The following is a 15,863-nucleotide window of genomic DNA, read 5'->3' on the forward strand; positions in this document are numbered from 1 at the left end:
TGAGAAAGAAAAAATTGGAAAGGAGGAAGAAGGAGGAAAAACAGAAAGGAAGAAGGAAGAGAAAGAAAGAGAAAAGGGGGCGTGCATAAGTGCACCAGCGTGCCTACCGTCCCTGTCCTAATATTCCTTTTTACTGACTATTTTCATGTATTCAAATTATGTTTATACTTTTACCTGTTACCTTATATATGCTTGACAAATAAACTTATAATTATGATTATGAAAAAAAAGAAAGGAAAAAAAAAGAAAAAGACACAAAGAAAAAGAAAGAAAAGAAAAAAGGAAGGAAGGAAAGAGAAAGAAAGAAAGGAAAAAAAGAAAAAGAAACAAAGAAAAAGAAAAGAAAAAAGGAAGGAAGGAAGGAAAGAAAGAAAGAGGAAAAAGAAAGGAAAAGAAAGGAAAAAGAAAGGAAAGGAAAGAAAGAAAGAGAAAAAGAAAGGAAAAAGAAAGGAAAGGAAAGAAAGAAAGAGAAAAAGAAAGAAAGAAAGAAAAAAGAAAGGAAAGGAAAGGAAAGAAAGAAAAATTGCACCCTTCCTAATTCTTTCCCCACCCCATAGGGTTAAATCTACTCACAAATAGAACCAGGAAGGCACCCCATCTTCCAACCCCGCCCTTTTCCCCTTTCGAGCCAATCCCCGACTCCCTCGAGCTTCAAGCTCCTCCTCTCTCTGTCTCCGATTGGCCCTTAACTCCATGGCCCGTCTTCATCCGATGGAGAAGGCCAATCCAGAGGCTTGACGCTACCTACGGTCTAAAAGACTTACCTCGACCGCTCCTTCTTTTTTTTTTTCCTTTCCCGCGAGGCTTTCTGGGCGTCGTAGTCCCCGCCTGCGTCGTTTCCGCGGCGTTCTGCTAGCGCGAGGACTACAAAACCCAGAGGGTATTTCGGCGCCCATAGGAATTTAATACCATAGCGGGCAAAATCTGTCTTTAGTGCTGAGATAAGCTTAGAAGGTTAGGAAAGGTAAGTGATGCATTAAAAAAAAAATCACCTGTATTATATTCTGCATTTTTGATGGCTGTGGTTAAGAATCCCCTTTTTTTCTTTGCAAAAGGGGAATAACCTTGGCAAAAACCCATTTTTCAGGCTAAGGTGCTAGTCCACATGATATTTGCAACCTTGGGAGCGAGTGGCAAACGTCGCTTTTCCATTTCTGCCTTAGGATTTTTTTGGAGAGCGGGCTGCGAAGCTGCCAACCATCGCGAGGGTCACCTTTTCCTACCTGGCAGGGTTGTTTTTCTGCATTTTTCTGCATTTTCCCGCAAAGCTGGGAGTTTTCCCATTTTTTTCCCTGCAAAACAACAAAAAGGTGAGTGATTTCTTTTTATCATTTTGCTTATAGGAAGAGGAGGAAAAAAAAAATGCCAGTTTTATAAATCGTTTAAAAATTCAGCAGGCACACGATTAAATTTATTTTTTTTAACGCGCACAATAAAATTTATTTTATTTTATTGAATAAATTAAGGTGTAGAATATTTTTTTTTAAAAAAAAATGTTTAATAAAGATAAAGGCCTTTGATAGGTACCCATCAAAGGGAATGAAAAGCGCCGGGAATTGATCGGACCGTCAAAATGGGCCTCAGAGGTCATCTAGACCAACCCGCCTCCTGCGCAAGATCCCGCTTGAGTAAAACGATCAGCTAAGTTTGAAGACCTCCAAGGGAATGCTCCAATTGCACATTCTGATTTTGGCTGCAAAAATCGTCCTTTTTATGGGCCAATTTCTGAAAGTTTTAGCAATATGGAAAGAGGGCCGAAATAGCAAGCAGAAAGTCTTTTTGGGGGGGGAAAAAATCGTTAAAGAACCTTTTGGGGGTGTTTTTTTTTTTTTTTTCCTGTTTGGAATTCACTATCCCTTTATCGCAATTTATACAACAACAACTTGGAAATGGGGATGATCCTGTATGTTAGCTCAAGAGCTTTTTTTTTTAAAAAAAAATAAAAAATAAATTTATATATCACCCAATTTGCTGTATGGGGTGACTCTAGAGGGCTTAAGATAGAATAAAAATAGGAGGAGGAGGAGGAAGAGGAAGATGGACTGTGGGGTCCTTGGTCCTCTCTGAGCTTGGTTGTTTTCTTACAGGCGTTTCATGACCCAGCTAGGTAACCTTATCAGTGCTAGAAAGGGAGAGGGGTTTGCTGTTTATATATAATGTAACCCCACCTCCTGCTAGCACTGATGAGGTTACCTGGCTGGGTAATGAAATGTCTGCAAATAAACAACCAAGCTCGGAGAGCACCAAGGACCCCACAGTTCTTCTTCTTCTTCTTCTTCTTCTTCTTCTTCTTCTTCTTCTTCTTCTTCTTCTTCTTCTTCTTCTTCTTCTTCTTCTTCTTCTTCTTCTTCTTCTTCTTCTTCTTCTTCTTCTTCTTCTTCTTTTTCTTCTTCTTCTTCTTCCCCTTCCCCCTTCCCCCTTCCCCCCTTCCTCCTCTTCTTCTTCTTCTTCTTCTTCTTCTTCTTCTTCTCCTTCTCCTTCTTCCTCTTCCTCTTCCTCTTCCCCTTCCCCCTTCTTCTTCTTCTTCTTCTTCTTCTTCTTCTTCTTCTTCTTCTTCTTCTTCTTCTTCTTCTTCTTCTTCTTCTTCTTCTCCTCCTCCTCCTCCTCCTCCTCCTCCTCCTCCTCCTCCTCCTCCTCCTCCTCCTCCTCCTCCTCCTCCTCCCTGCAAGCTCCATTCCATTCTAGTACTGATGATGTTACCAGCTGGGTCACAAAATGTCTGCAAGAAAGCCACCAAGCTCAGAGAGCACCAAGGACCCCGCAGTCCTCCTCCTCTTCCTCCTCCTCCCTCCGTAAACCCCTCTCCCTTCTAGCACTGATGATGTTACCTACCTGGGTCACGAGACGTCCGCAGGGAAACAAAACAAGCTCAGACAGCACCTGAGTTTGTTTACTGAAATAAAACCGATCGTTAAGATTTATCTACTCGGGAAAAAACTGGATTAAACCCACGGGGCTGCCACGAGCCCGATAAGATGGACACGAGTGGTTTTAACACAACGCTTTTTTTTTTTCCCTCCCTCAGATCGGTTTAATTGGAAAAACATGAGCGAAGGTGGAAATCATCACTCTGCAAGTACGGACAAGGAAGAATTTGTGAATTTCTTCCCCCAAATTGTCCGAGACCTGTTGGAAAACGAACTTCACGTCCCTGAATTGTCCGATGCCGTCAACAGGCTGAAAAGGGTGAGATCCGAAGCTCTTTTTTTTTTTCTGTGTGCAAAATCCTGATTTGCAATAAAATTAGGGAAAAAAATTGGACAGTGAAGGGAAATTAAAATCTAAGCAAGAGTTTGAAGATCAGGGCATTTATACTATATCCTAGTGACCTCATTGCAAGTACAATCTAGGTACGATAAAGACATGAAAAATTATGACTTTTTTTTATAAAGGACAAACAAACAGTCTTTGATCAGATATTGTTGATGATGAAAAGTTAAGAAAATATACATCTACATCTACATCTACATCTACATCTACATCTACATCTACATCTACATCTACATCTACATCTACATCTACATCTACATATACATATACATATACATATACATATATATATATATATATATATATATATATATATATATATATATATATATGTTTTTCTTCTAGCCAGGTTTTCCTGGAGCTACAAAAAACCTTGGTTACGTAGGGAAAACCTGGCTAGAAGAAAAACACACATAAACCCTACGAAGAAGTAAGAAATATATATATATATATATATATATATGTATATATATATATCAGGGTGGATTTGATTTAAATCGAGTTGATTTAAATCACAATTTAAATCATGATTGAAATCACTAGTAAAAAGGCTTGATTTAAATCAACTTGATTTAAATCATAATTTTTAAAGAGCAACTGTCATCTCTGCTACTCCTTTGACCCACTGTTGACTCACCGATAGTCCCAGTGTTGCAGAATAGACAGCCTCGTGCTACATAACTAAGCTCCATTTCATGCTGAATAAACTAAATTATTTATGTATCTTAAATAGAAAAATATCTTACGATAGATTTTTACCCCAAAAGTTTTTTATTAAAATAAATTTGATAAAAATCAAAAAAATCCGATTTAAATCAAAAAAATCCGATTTAAATCAAAAAAATCTGATTTTTTTTTAATTTTTTTTAAAAAATCATTGATTTTTATCCACCCTGAGATATATATATATATATTACTAAACTGGAAAACGGAGGACGAACAAGTAAAAGACGCAGTGACACCATGGGTAAAAAAACAAAAAAACTTTGGTTATAATATAGAATATATTATAGAGAAATGGCAAAACGTATGGGAAAGGAAGTGTACATCGACAATGGCAACTCCTTTGTAAAGAAAATTGGTATAAAATGTTTGATAGGTACAAAAATCAGGAAATTCCCACCAGCGTTTCACTTAGCGACTGTTTGAGGTTAACGACGGCACTGGAAAAAGCGACTTACGACCGTTTCTCACAATTATAAGAGCCATTGCAGGCCATCCTCCCCCGCGGTCATTTATCTTCCGACGCTTGATAACCGACTCACATTTATGACAATAAATGTCTCCCAATGTCATACAATCAAATTTCAGACACTTGGCCACGGACTCATATTTATGACGGTCACAGTGCCCTCAGGGTGTGTGTGTCACATGATCCCCTTTTGTGACCTTCACAAGCAAAGTCGGGGGGAAACCAGATTCACTTAACAATGGTGGGACTAATTTAACAACCGCCATATTTTGGTTAACAAAACTTGACAAGAACCGTCGTAAAACGGGCCAAAGTTCACCGAGCAAATTTCCTCATTTAGCGGCGTAAATTTTGGGGCGCGGTTGTGGTCGTAAGTCAGAGGGGGGCAGTGACCTAGAGGTGGAGCTCTCGCCTCACAATCAGGAGGCTGTGAGTTCGATCCTAGGTAGAGGCAAATATTTCTCTCTCTGGGCACAGCGAGAATATTATCTGCTGAACAAAACTCCGCTCTGGTGACAGGAAGAGCATCCGGCCAGTAAACACTGCTAGCTCCATTCAGTTGCCCAGACTCCACCCCGCAAAGGATTATGGGGTCGTTAAATGATCATGGATTTGGTTGTAAGTCGAGGACTAGCTGTAATGCCCAGTGGGGTGAGCTGGAGACCAAGAGGAGATAAAAAAAAAAAAAAAAAAACCAGTGGGATTCAGCTGAAGTGGGATCTCTTCTTAGACACAATCGTCACAATTCCCTTACTGTCTTTTTTGGATTTTTTTTCCCCCGTAGGTGATCGAATATAACGCCGTCGGCGGTAAATACAACCGCGGATTGACGGTGGTGGCCGCTATCCGGGAACTTGCCAAACCGAACCAGCCCGACCCGAAGACTTTCCGCATCGCCCTCGTTGTGGGTTGGTGCGTTGAACTGGTAAAAAATTCCTTTGTGACTTTTTTGTGGATGGGTTTTAAACGGCCGGCTGAGTTTTTTTTGTGGGGGCGGGAACAGAATCGCTCTTTCCTTGGTGTCCACCTCAGCCTTCTCGTGTTACTAGTCCTCAATGCCGCGATTTCCCAATGAAAGGTCCCCCGATTGGCAAAGCAGAAAGAATGTCTTTCCTTTTGCCAAGGGCCAACGTCTGATTTTGAATTGCAGCTCCAGGCGTTTTTCCTCATCGCCGATGATATCATGGACTCTTCGGTGACACGGCGAGGCCGACCTTGCTGGTACAGACAGGTAATTCGAGCGGATCCGAAAAGCCTTGCTACTGAAAGACGAGGAAATCGTTTGGCGCTGAAAAAAGGATTTACGATCCCTCAGGGTCGCGGGATCAAAAATTCAGACACTTCGCCCACGGACTCCTGTTTATGACGGTTGAGGAGTCCCCGTGTGTGTGGGGGGGAGAGGGATATCAAGGGATCCCCTTTGGCGACCTCCTGACAAGCAAAAATCCACGAGGTGGGGGTGGGGAAGCCAGATTCACTTAACAACCGTGTGGCTGACTTAACGACGGCAGTGATTCGCTGAACTGCTGTGGCCAGAAAGGAGGTAAAATGGGGCGAAACTCAACTTAACAAATATATCACTTGGCAAGAAAAATTTGGGGGTTAATTAGGATAGGATAGGATAAGAAGAGAGAAGAGGAGAAGAGAAGAGGATAGGATAGGATAGAGTAAGATGAAGAGAATAGGAAGAGAATACAGAATAGAATAGAATAGAATAGAATAGAATAGAATAGAATAGAATAGAATAGAATAGAATAGAATAGAAAAAATGGAATGGAATGGAATGGAATAGAATTATGAAAGAGAAGAGATAGAAGAGAATAGGAATAGAATACAGAAGAGAAGTATAGAATAGAATAAAATAGAATTTTGGAGAATAGAATAGAATAGAATAGAATAGAATAGAATAGAATAGAATAGAATAGAATAGAATAGCATATAAAAGGATAGAATAGAATAGAATAGAATAGAATAGAATAGAATAGAATAGAATAGAATAGAATAGAATAGAATAGAATAGAATGGAATGGAATAGAATGGAATAGAATTATGAAAGAGAAGAGATAGAAGAGAATAGGAATAGAATACAGAAGAGAAGTATAGAATAGAATAAAATAGAATTTTGGAGAATAGAATAGAATAGAATAGAATAGAATAGAATAGAATAGCATATAAAAGGATAGAATAGAATAGAATAGAATAGAATAGAATAGAATAGAATAGAATAGAATAGAATAGAAAAAATGGAATGGAATAGAATGGAATAGAATTATGAAAGAGAAGAGATAGAAGAGAATAGGAATAGAATACAGAAGAGAAGTATAGAATAGAATAAAATAGAATTTTGGAGAATAGAATAGAATAGAATAGCATATAAAAGGATAGAATAGAATAGAATAGAATAGAATAGAATAGAATAGAATAGAATAGAATAGAATAGAATAGAATAGAATATAGAAAAAATGGAATGGAATAGAATGGAATAGAATTATGAAAGAGAAGAGATAGAAGAGAATAGGAATAGAATACAGAATAGAAATATAGAATAGGATAAAATAGAATTTTGGAGAATAGAACAGAATTATGGAAGAAAAGAGATAAAAGAGAATAGAAATAGAATACAGAAGAGAATAGAAAAGAAGGGAGGATAGGGTAAGAGGAGAGAAGAGAAGATGAGAAGAGAAGAGCGGAGAGGAAAGGATAAGATAACCTTTATTGTCACTTTTTTCTATAAACACACTGGCACACATTTTTTAAAAAAAAATGGAATTCCGATGCCCTCTCGAAAAAAAATAATTGTGGTCTTAAGTCGAGAATTATATGTTTAGAGACTGCATTTTCTTTTCTTTTCTTCTTTTTTCTTTTTTTTTTTTGCAAAGAAGTCAAAACTAGGATTTGGGGCTGACTTGATTTCCCCGGTAATCCCTGGTTCCCTTTTTTTTTTGGCATCTTCTCTCGCAGGAAGGGATCGGTTTGGACGCCGTGAACGACGCGTTTCTGATGGAGTCCAGCGTTTACCAGCTGCTCAGGCGGCACTGCCGAGACCAGGCGTACTATCTGAATTTGATGGAGCTTTTTCTTCAGGTGAGCAGAAAAACTTTCCTCGTTGAGGGCCGTTACATTTGGCTGTCTTATTTGGGGCCCCCGAGAAGCTGCGGAGGGGCCGAATAAATTGAATTTTTGTGACATTACGATTTTTTTCTTTCTTTTTTCTTTTATTAAACAGTTTTTTTAAAAAACAAACAAAAACAGATATTTACATCATCTTCTTTTCAACATCTTCACATCAGTAATCCATAATTATACATTTTCTCTTTCTTATCTTAATATATCTTTTATACCTATATTTCTAATATATGTTTTCTGAGGTTTTCGTGGGTATTTGTATGTCGGTCTTTGGTTATTCGGGTTTTCTCCCGCGTAAAATTGGAAGTGTCTTGGCGACGTTTCGACGAAGTCTCATTCGTCATCTTCAGGCTGGTGTTTTCGGCTTCGTGCTTCTAGGAGCAATGTGAGATCGCAGCTGTTTCTTCCTTTTTGAGGAAAAATTTCTAATATATCATATATATATATATATATATAACATTATAATATATTCTATTATTCTAATTATTCTATTTACATTTGACATAAACATGTACCTAATTTCCTTTCCACAATTTTTATTTCTTCCCATTTATTTTCTATATTTTTCCACCTAATTTAATCATTTTTTTTTCCCCTTTTCCTCCAACCATTTATACCATTTCTCCCAGACTAAATAATATTCTGTTTCATCTTTTTTTTGTATCTCCTTCGTGAGCTTATCCATTTACGCACACTCCATAATTTTTCTAATCATATTGTCTTCTAATGATATGTCGTCGTTTTTCCGGTTTGGGGCAAAAGTTATTCGTGCTGCTGTAATTATGTAAATGATTAAGTATCTCATTTCTTTTTCATATGACTCAGTAATTATTCCCAGGAGGAAAGTTTCTGGCCTCATTTCTATTTGTTGATTTATAATTTCTTCTATTTGTGTTTTATGACATTTTGATTTTTTAAGATTCCACCCGGAACCAAACAGTCCCACCGATTGCAAATTTTCACGTAAACTCAAGGGACAAAAAAATAAAACCCAACAACTCTGAATATTGAATGGCAATGAGGTGTGCAGCTAGTCCTCGAACTTACGACGGCAAGGGAGCCCAAAATTTCTGTGGCTACGGCCCCCTCCCTCGAGCCCACCTCTTCATTAACCTAAGAGGATTCGAACTCGCTGTAAATGCAGATAGTCCTTGACGTACGGCAGTTGGGTCCAAAACTTCCGTTGTTAAGTGTGACCGTTGAATTTTGACCCCGTTTTACAACCTTCCGTGCCACGGTTGTTAAGTGAATCACTGAATAAATGCACTGTTGTAAGTCAAGGATTACCTGCAGTGGAGAAGGTTTTGGATTAGGGATGGAGAGAACCAGGTTCGAGTCCTCCCTTCCCTGAGAAACTGAGCCATTCATTCATTCGCCAAGCCTACCTTGAAGGGTTGTTGTGCAGCAAAACAGAAGGGAGGAAGGGATGAGCTCCTGAACGGGAAAGTTGGGGTGTAAAGCAAATAAATAGATGAATAAGAAAGCCAAAAAGTGATGGAAAGAGATGGTTTCTGGTCTTTTTCTTCCTTTTTTTAATCTTTTTTTTTTCCTTTTAATCTTTTTCTTCTTTTCCCTGTTCTTTCCCAGTCATCCTACCAGACCGAGCTGGGCCAAACCTTGGATCTATTTCAGATCAATCTGGATTGCTTCACCGAAGAAAGGTGAGAAAACGTTGCAGTAAAGACATCGGTGGTCTTTGATTTACAAAAGTTTGTTTAGTGACTGTCCAAAGTTACAACAGCATTGAAAAAAACGACTTATGACTTAGTTATTCTGCTAGCCTTCCTTCTGTTCATCTGTCCGCCCGTCCTTCCTTCCTTCCTTCCTTCCTTTTCCTCCCTCCCTCCCCTCCTTCCTTCCTTGGGGTTGGACTACAAGACCTCCAAGGTCCCTTCCAGCTCTGATACTGTTATTTTTCCTTCCTTCCTTCCTTCCTTCCTTCCTTCCTTCCTTCCTTCCTTCCTTCCTTCCTTCTTTCCTTCTTTCCTTCTTTCCTCCCTCCTTCCCTCCCTTCCTTCCTTCCTTCCTGTTGGACTAGAAGCCCTCCAAGGTCCCTTCCATCTCTGTTGGACGGTTGCAAGGAGCCGTTTCTTCTCCCAAAGGCTGAAGCTTTGTGCTTCCTTCCGCAGGTACAAAGCCATCGTGAAGCACAAAACAGCCTATTATTCGTTTTATTTACCGGTGGCGGCTGCAATGTATATGGTGAGTCCAAAATTTGGCGTAGAAAACATGAAGTTGCATCGCTTTTTCCATTGCTTTTTTTTTTTTTTTCTGAAAAGGTGCAATTTACTTTAACAACTGCAGTGTTTGCTTAACAACCACGGCAAAAAAAAAAAAAAAAGGTCATAAAACGGATCCCGTTATGTCACCGATCCACTTTAGGACCATCCTGAATTGCAACTTAGGACCGTTTTTTTCAGAGTTACGCCCTTTCCCCGTGGTCACGTGATCAGAATCCAGGCGATCGATTGGCGACTGACTCACACTTATGACGGTGTCCCAAGGTCACGTGATTCCCCTTTGGCGAAAGTCTTGACGAGCAGAATCCATGGGGGGAAGCTGGATTCACTTAACAACCGGGGTTACTCACCTTTCAGCTGCAGGGATTCACTTAGTAACTGTGGCAAGAAAGGTTGTCAAATCGTGCAAAACTCAGCAGTTGTCTCACTTAAGAACGGAAATGCTGGGCTCGGTTTGTGGACATAAGTCGAGGACTACCTGTTTTTTGTTTTGTTTTTTAAAGATAAATGAATGCGGCCGCAATCCCAGCTAAGGGCGAGGAACAGGCGAATATGCTAGAAAGTTGTATCTTAACTCGTTGCAAAGTTTATCCATGTAGTTTTGTGTTTAATTTTTTTTTCCTTTCTCCTCCTCTTCCTCACTTAGGCTGGCATCGACAGCGAAGAAGAGCACGCACACGCCAAGGCCATCCTTCTCGAGATGGGGGAATTTTTTCAAATCCAGGTACCGTTTTTGCAAGTTTTGGGGTCAAGAGATGGATGGCAAATACATTTGATAATAATAATAATAATAATATTTTTTAAAAAATTAAGATTGCTTGAGATTTGAACATGGGACATGCAGACTCGGAGGAACGAAACTGGCGAGTTTCCTTCGTTTCCCTGATTTTTTTTCGGCATCTCTGCAAAAGGTGGCCTCCATCAGGACTAGGAACCTGTTGGGGTTCTAAATAAATCCAGTGTTCTCCGAAGCCCTCTATTGGAAACAAGCCGGTACTGCACTTCCTAGCTTAAATCCCTTACCTGGGAGATTCGAAGTTGATCTGCCTTTTGTATTTAAAAAAAAAATATGTGCAAGATTCACTTTTAACTAACCGGTCTTTCATGTCTGTCTGGAATTCCTGGAATTAAAACAATTTGGGCCTTAAGTGGGGATGGGGGTGGAAAAAAATCAAGAAAAGCAGGAAATTTTGCAAGGGTGCAGATAAACTGGTTTGGGTTCATTGTCAGCAACCGCAAAAGGGGTTGGACTAGATGACCTTCAGTCATGATGGTGAATTTATGGCATGGGTGCCAGAGGTGGCACGTAGAGCCCTCTCTGTGGGCATGCATGCCATCACCAGCTGTTCTTCCGGTTTCTGAAAAACAGCCTAAAAACAGCCCAAAAATGGCCCAAAAAACAGCTGGAAAACAGCCCAAAAAAACGGCCTGAAAATGGCCCAAGAAAGCCCTCCCCTAATGGCCGGAAAACAGCCCAGAAAATGGCAAAGAAACAGGCTGTTTTCTGGGTCAAAAACAGCTGAAAAAACGCCTGAAAATGGCCTGAAAAAGAGCCCAGAAAATGGCAAAGAAACAGGCTGTTTTCTGGGTCAAAAACAGCTGAAAAACCGCCTGAAAATGGCCTGAAAAACAGCCCAGAAAATGGCAAAGAAACAGGCTGTTTTCTGGGTCAAAAACAGCTGAAAAACAGCCTGAAAATGGTCCCCAAAACAACCTGAAAACAGCCCAAAAACCGGCCTGAAAATGGCCCCCAAAAGCCCCCCAAAACGGCAAAGAAACAGGCTGTTTTTCAGGTCAAAAACAGCTGAAAAACAGCCTGAAAATGGCCTGAAAATAGCCCAGAAAATGGCAAAGAAACAGGCTGTTTTCTGGGTCAAAAACAGCCTGAAAATGGTCCCCAAAACAACCTGAAAACAGCCCAAAAACCAGCCTGAAAATGGCCCCATAAAACCTCCCAAAATGGCCAGAAAACGGCCCAGAAAATGGCAAAGAAACAGGCTGTTTTTCGGGCCAAAACAGCCTGAAAATGGCCTGAAAAAAGACCAGAAAATGGCAAAGGAACAAGCTGTTTTCCTGGTCAAAAACAGCTGAAAAACAGCCTGAAAATGGTCCCCAAAACAACCTGAAAGCATCCCCAAAACTGGCCTGAAAATGGCCCCCAAAAGCCCCCCAAAACAGCCGGAAAACTGCCCAAAAAACAGCAAAGAAACAGGCTGTTTTTCAGGCCAAAACCAGCCGAAAAACAGCCTGAAAATGGCCGGAAAACAGCAAAGGAAACGGAAAAGAAACAGGCTGTTTTCCGGGTCAAAAACAGCTGAAAATGGCTGGAAAAATGGCCGGAAAACGGCCCAGAAAATGGCAAAGAAACAGGCTGTTTTTCGAGCCAAAAACAGCTGAAAAACAGCCTGAAAATGGCCTGAAAACAGCAAAAAACAGCCTGAAAATGGCCTGAAAACAGCCCAGAAAATGGCAAAGGAACAAGCTGTTTTCCGGGTCAGAAACAGCTGAAAAACAGCCTGAAAATGGTCCCCAAAACATGGATTGACCGGTAAAAGATATTCCGGAAATTAAAAAGAATTACTATATTTCTCCCTGCAGGATGATTTCCTCGACAATTTTGGGGACCCCCAAGTGACGGGGAAAATAGGGACGGATATTCAGGATAACAAATGCAGCTGGTTGGTGGTACAGAGCCTCAAACAAGCATCTCCGGAGCAGAGGAAGATTTTGGAGGTAACCTGGTTAGTTATAAAACAACAAACCGAGTTTTCCAACTCGGCCACTGAATCGACCCCAAATCGAACGCTGACTCTCTGGAAATTCGCACACCCCCTTCTAGTTACTCCTTGATTTACGACCACAATTCGCCCCAAAATTTCCATCGCTAAGCGAGAACCTTGTTAAGTGATCTTTGTCACGCTTTACACCCTGTCTTGGCACAGTCGTTAAGTGAAATCCCTACAATTGTTAAGTTTAGGAACAGGGTCGAAGTGAGTTCCGCCCCATTTTATGACTTTTCTTGCAGCGGTTGTTAAGCGAATCGCCGCAGGTATTAAGTTAGTCACCCGGTTGTTAAGTGAATCTGGCTTCCCCATGGACTTGGCTTGTCAGAAGGTCTCAAAAGGGGATCACGTGACACCCCCCGGGACACTGCCACCGTCGTAAGTGTGAATCAATAGCCAAGCGTCCAAATTTCAATCACGCAGTCAAGGGGATTGCGCAACGGTCGTAAGTGTGAAAAACGGTCCTAAATCGCTTTTTTCCAGTGCCGTGGTAACTTCGAACGGTCGCTAAACAAAGCATTGTAAATCGAGGACTATTTCCATAGCACGTCATTCAAAAAAAAAAAAAAGAATCATTTCTTAAGAGCTGAAATTCTGCAAATTCCAAAAAAATAGGATAATTTCTTAAATTGGGTCCTGCAAACCCAGCCTGGGGGAGAGAGAAAAGTTGGAAAAATTAACTCTTAAAACTGTCCAAATTTTTATTTTATTTATTTTTTTGGAACTCCCCGCCTAGGAGAACTACGGTCAAAAGGATCCGGAGAAAATTAATCGCGTGAAGGCTCTCTACGAAGAACAGGATTTAAAAGCCGTTTATAAAAACTACGAAGAAAACAGCTACCAACAGATTGTGGGTTTAATCGCCCAACACGCCATCCGTTTGCCCGGGCGGATTTTTCTCGATTTAGCCAACAAACTCTACAAAAGGGAAAAATAATTTCTGCAGAGAAATCTGGATTTTATTTTTATTTTTTAGCTGGGACTTGAGATAAAAGCAAAAAAAAAAATTCTTTAGAACGGTTGTGGGCTCATTTAGAAACGGGAAAAGGGGGGGGAGAAAAAAAAAGAGGAATATTTTCCTTAGGTTACATCCTCAATGGGATTTTATTTTTATTTTTATTTCGATAGGGGGTGCTATTTAGGAAGGGCGGATAAATTTCATTTTTCTTCCCCAGAGGATAAACCCAGGGATTTATCTTAAGGGATGAAGGCCGCTTTTATTTTTGAGTGGTGGGGTGGCTTAGAGATGGAGCCTCTCGCCTCACAATCAGGAGGCTGTGAGTTCGATCCTAGGTAGAGGCAGATATTTCCCTCACACAATGAGAATATATCTGCTGAACAAAACTCGGCACTGGTGACAAGAAGGGCATCCGGCCAGTAAAACACTCAGCTCCATTCAGTTGCCCAGACTCCACCCCGCAAAGGTCATTAAAAGATGATGTTTCAGGCTGCTTTTTTCCATTTTTTTCATCCTTCCTGAGCCTCCGATGGGGCCGTGAATCCTTGCCACCGGGGGTCAGCGGTTGGGGATGATTGGAACTGTAGTCCATTTAGGAAACGGATGAGTTGCTGCTTGGATGTTACTTTGTGTTCGACGCCGGACGAGGCTCGCTAAGCTGGGATCCGTCTTTGGGTGATGGCGGCGAGGTCTTTTAAGGAGCTGGTTGGAAGACTGTGTAGTACCAATAATAAATTATTTTCCAGTTGGATTTTGTGTGTTGAAAAGGGGCGACCGAGGGAAGATTGTGGCTTTTTTTCCCTTCTTCTCTCCTTCCTTCCTTCTCTGTTCAACCCAGAGGAAGGTAAATCCTCGTCTTAGCGACCGCAATTTAACCCGGAGTCTCCGCGACTAAGCAAGGCAGTTCTTAAATGAGTGGTGCCTGATTTTAATGACCTTTTTTGCCTCGGTTGTTAAGCGAATCATTACTGTTGTTCAGTGAATTAGGCTGTTGTTAAGTGAATATAATAATAAAGCACCTATAACACCAATAATATAACATTGCAGTTGTTAAGTGAATCAGCTGTTAAGTGAATATAATAATAACAAGGAAATTTTATGATTGGATAGAAAAGAGAAATAGATAAAGATTTTGATAACGAAATAGGAGAACGTTGTATTAAATGTATTGTACTTGGGGAGGAAAATATTGAAATAGAGAAGTGGAAATTATCAGGGAAGTAATGAAGATAGGAGGAGTAATTAAAAAGAAGAAGTTACTGAAGAAACACCGAGATGAAACACGGAAGGATTGATGTATTATGTGTTTGTGTAAGAAAATAAAATAAATAATAATAATAATAACCAGAGCCCTGGTGGCGCAGCAGACTAAAGCACTGTTATTAACATCAGCTGCCTGCAATTACTGCAAGTTCGAATCTCACCAGGCTCAAGGTTGACTCAGCCTTCCATCCTTTCTAAGGTAGGTAAAATGAGGACCCGGATTGTGGGGGCAATAAGCTGACTTTGTATAAAATATACAAAAGTATGAAGGCTATTGCTTAACCCATTGTAAGCCGCCCTGAGTCTCCGGAGAAGGGCGGCATATAAATCAAATCAAAAAAATAAAAAATAAAGCGTCAATAACAGCAATAATATAATAATAATCATTGCAGTTAAGTGAATATAATAATATAGCAACTAGCAGCAATAATATAATAATGATAACCATTGCAGTTCTCAAGTGAATATAATAAAGCAATAATAACAGTAATATAATTTAATATAATATATAATATAATAATAACAATAATAATATGACGATAATAATAGCAACCTGTATCAACCATCGGTGCCAGCCAATGCTATTTGTGATACGTTTTTAAATATTCAGTTGACTCAGTTTCGTGTTTAATGAATAAAAGATTATTATGAATAATAATTATAATTTCTCTGCTGACTTTGCAATGACTTTGCAAGTCGAAACGGTTTCACATTTAATATGTGAGTGCAGCAAAATCGCGCAAACTGATTACAAAGCTAGACACGACCGAGTTCCTAATTTAATCCACTGGTCCTTATGTAAAAAAAAATACGACTTAACCTGTATCCGAAAACAAAGTGGAAAAAGTTGTCGAAAACGAGACGGTGAAGATTTTGTGGGACTGTCAGATACAGACGGATCGTCACTTGGAACCCAACACGCCAGATAATCACAGTTGTCAAAAACCAAAATTTTGGTTTTTGTATAAATTAAATTTATACAAAATTGTATAAATTTATACAAAATTGTATAAATTAAATACAATTTATTG

At 39.9% G+C, this 15,863-nt stretch overlaps 1 protein-coding gene across 1 annotated transcript; it reads left to right on the top strand.

Moving 5' to 3' along the window:
* The first annotated feature begins 912 nt into the window (after nt 1–912).
* Nucleotides 913–14,562, top strand: FDPS (farnesyl diphosphate synthase). Its single transcript, XM_070951572.1, has 11 exons — nt 913–964; nt 1,164–1,310; nt 3,026–3,186; nt 5,247–5,387; nt 5,613–5,693; nt 7,424–7,546; nt 9,176–9,249; nt 9,718–9,790; nt 10,475–10,552; nt 12,427–12,561; nt 13,348–14,562. The coding sequence occupies exons 3-11, from the start codon at nt 3,046–3,048 to the stop codon at nt 13,546–13,548; spliced, it is 1,047 nt and encodes a 348-aa protein (XP_070807673.1). The 5' UTR covers nt 913–964; nt 1,164–1,310; nt 3,026–3,045; the 3' UTR covers nt 13,549–14,562.
* Nucleotides 14,563–15,863: the final 1,301 nt, after the last annotated feature.

Source organism: Pituophis catenifer, unplaced genomic scaffold (assembly GCF_029215685.1).
Source record: "Pituophis catenifer annectens isolate HBS135680 unplaced genomic scaffold, rPitCat1.0.hap2 SCAF_10, whole genome shotgun sequence".
Classification (NCBI taxonomy): Eukaryota; Metazoa; Chordata; class Lepidosauria; order Squamata; family Colubridae; genus Pituophis; species Pituophis catenifer.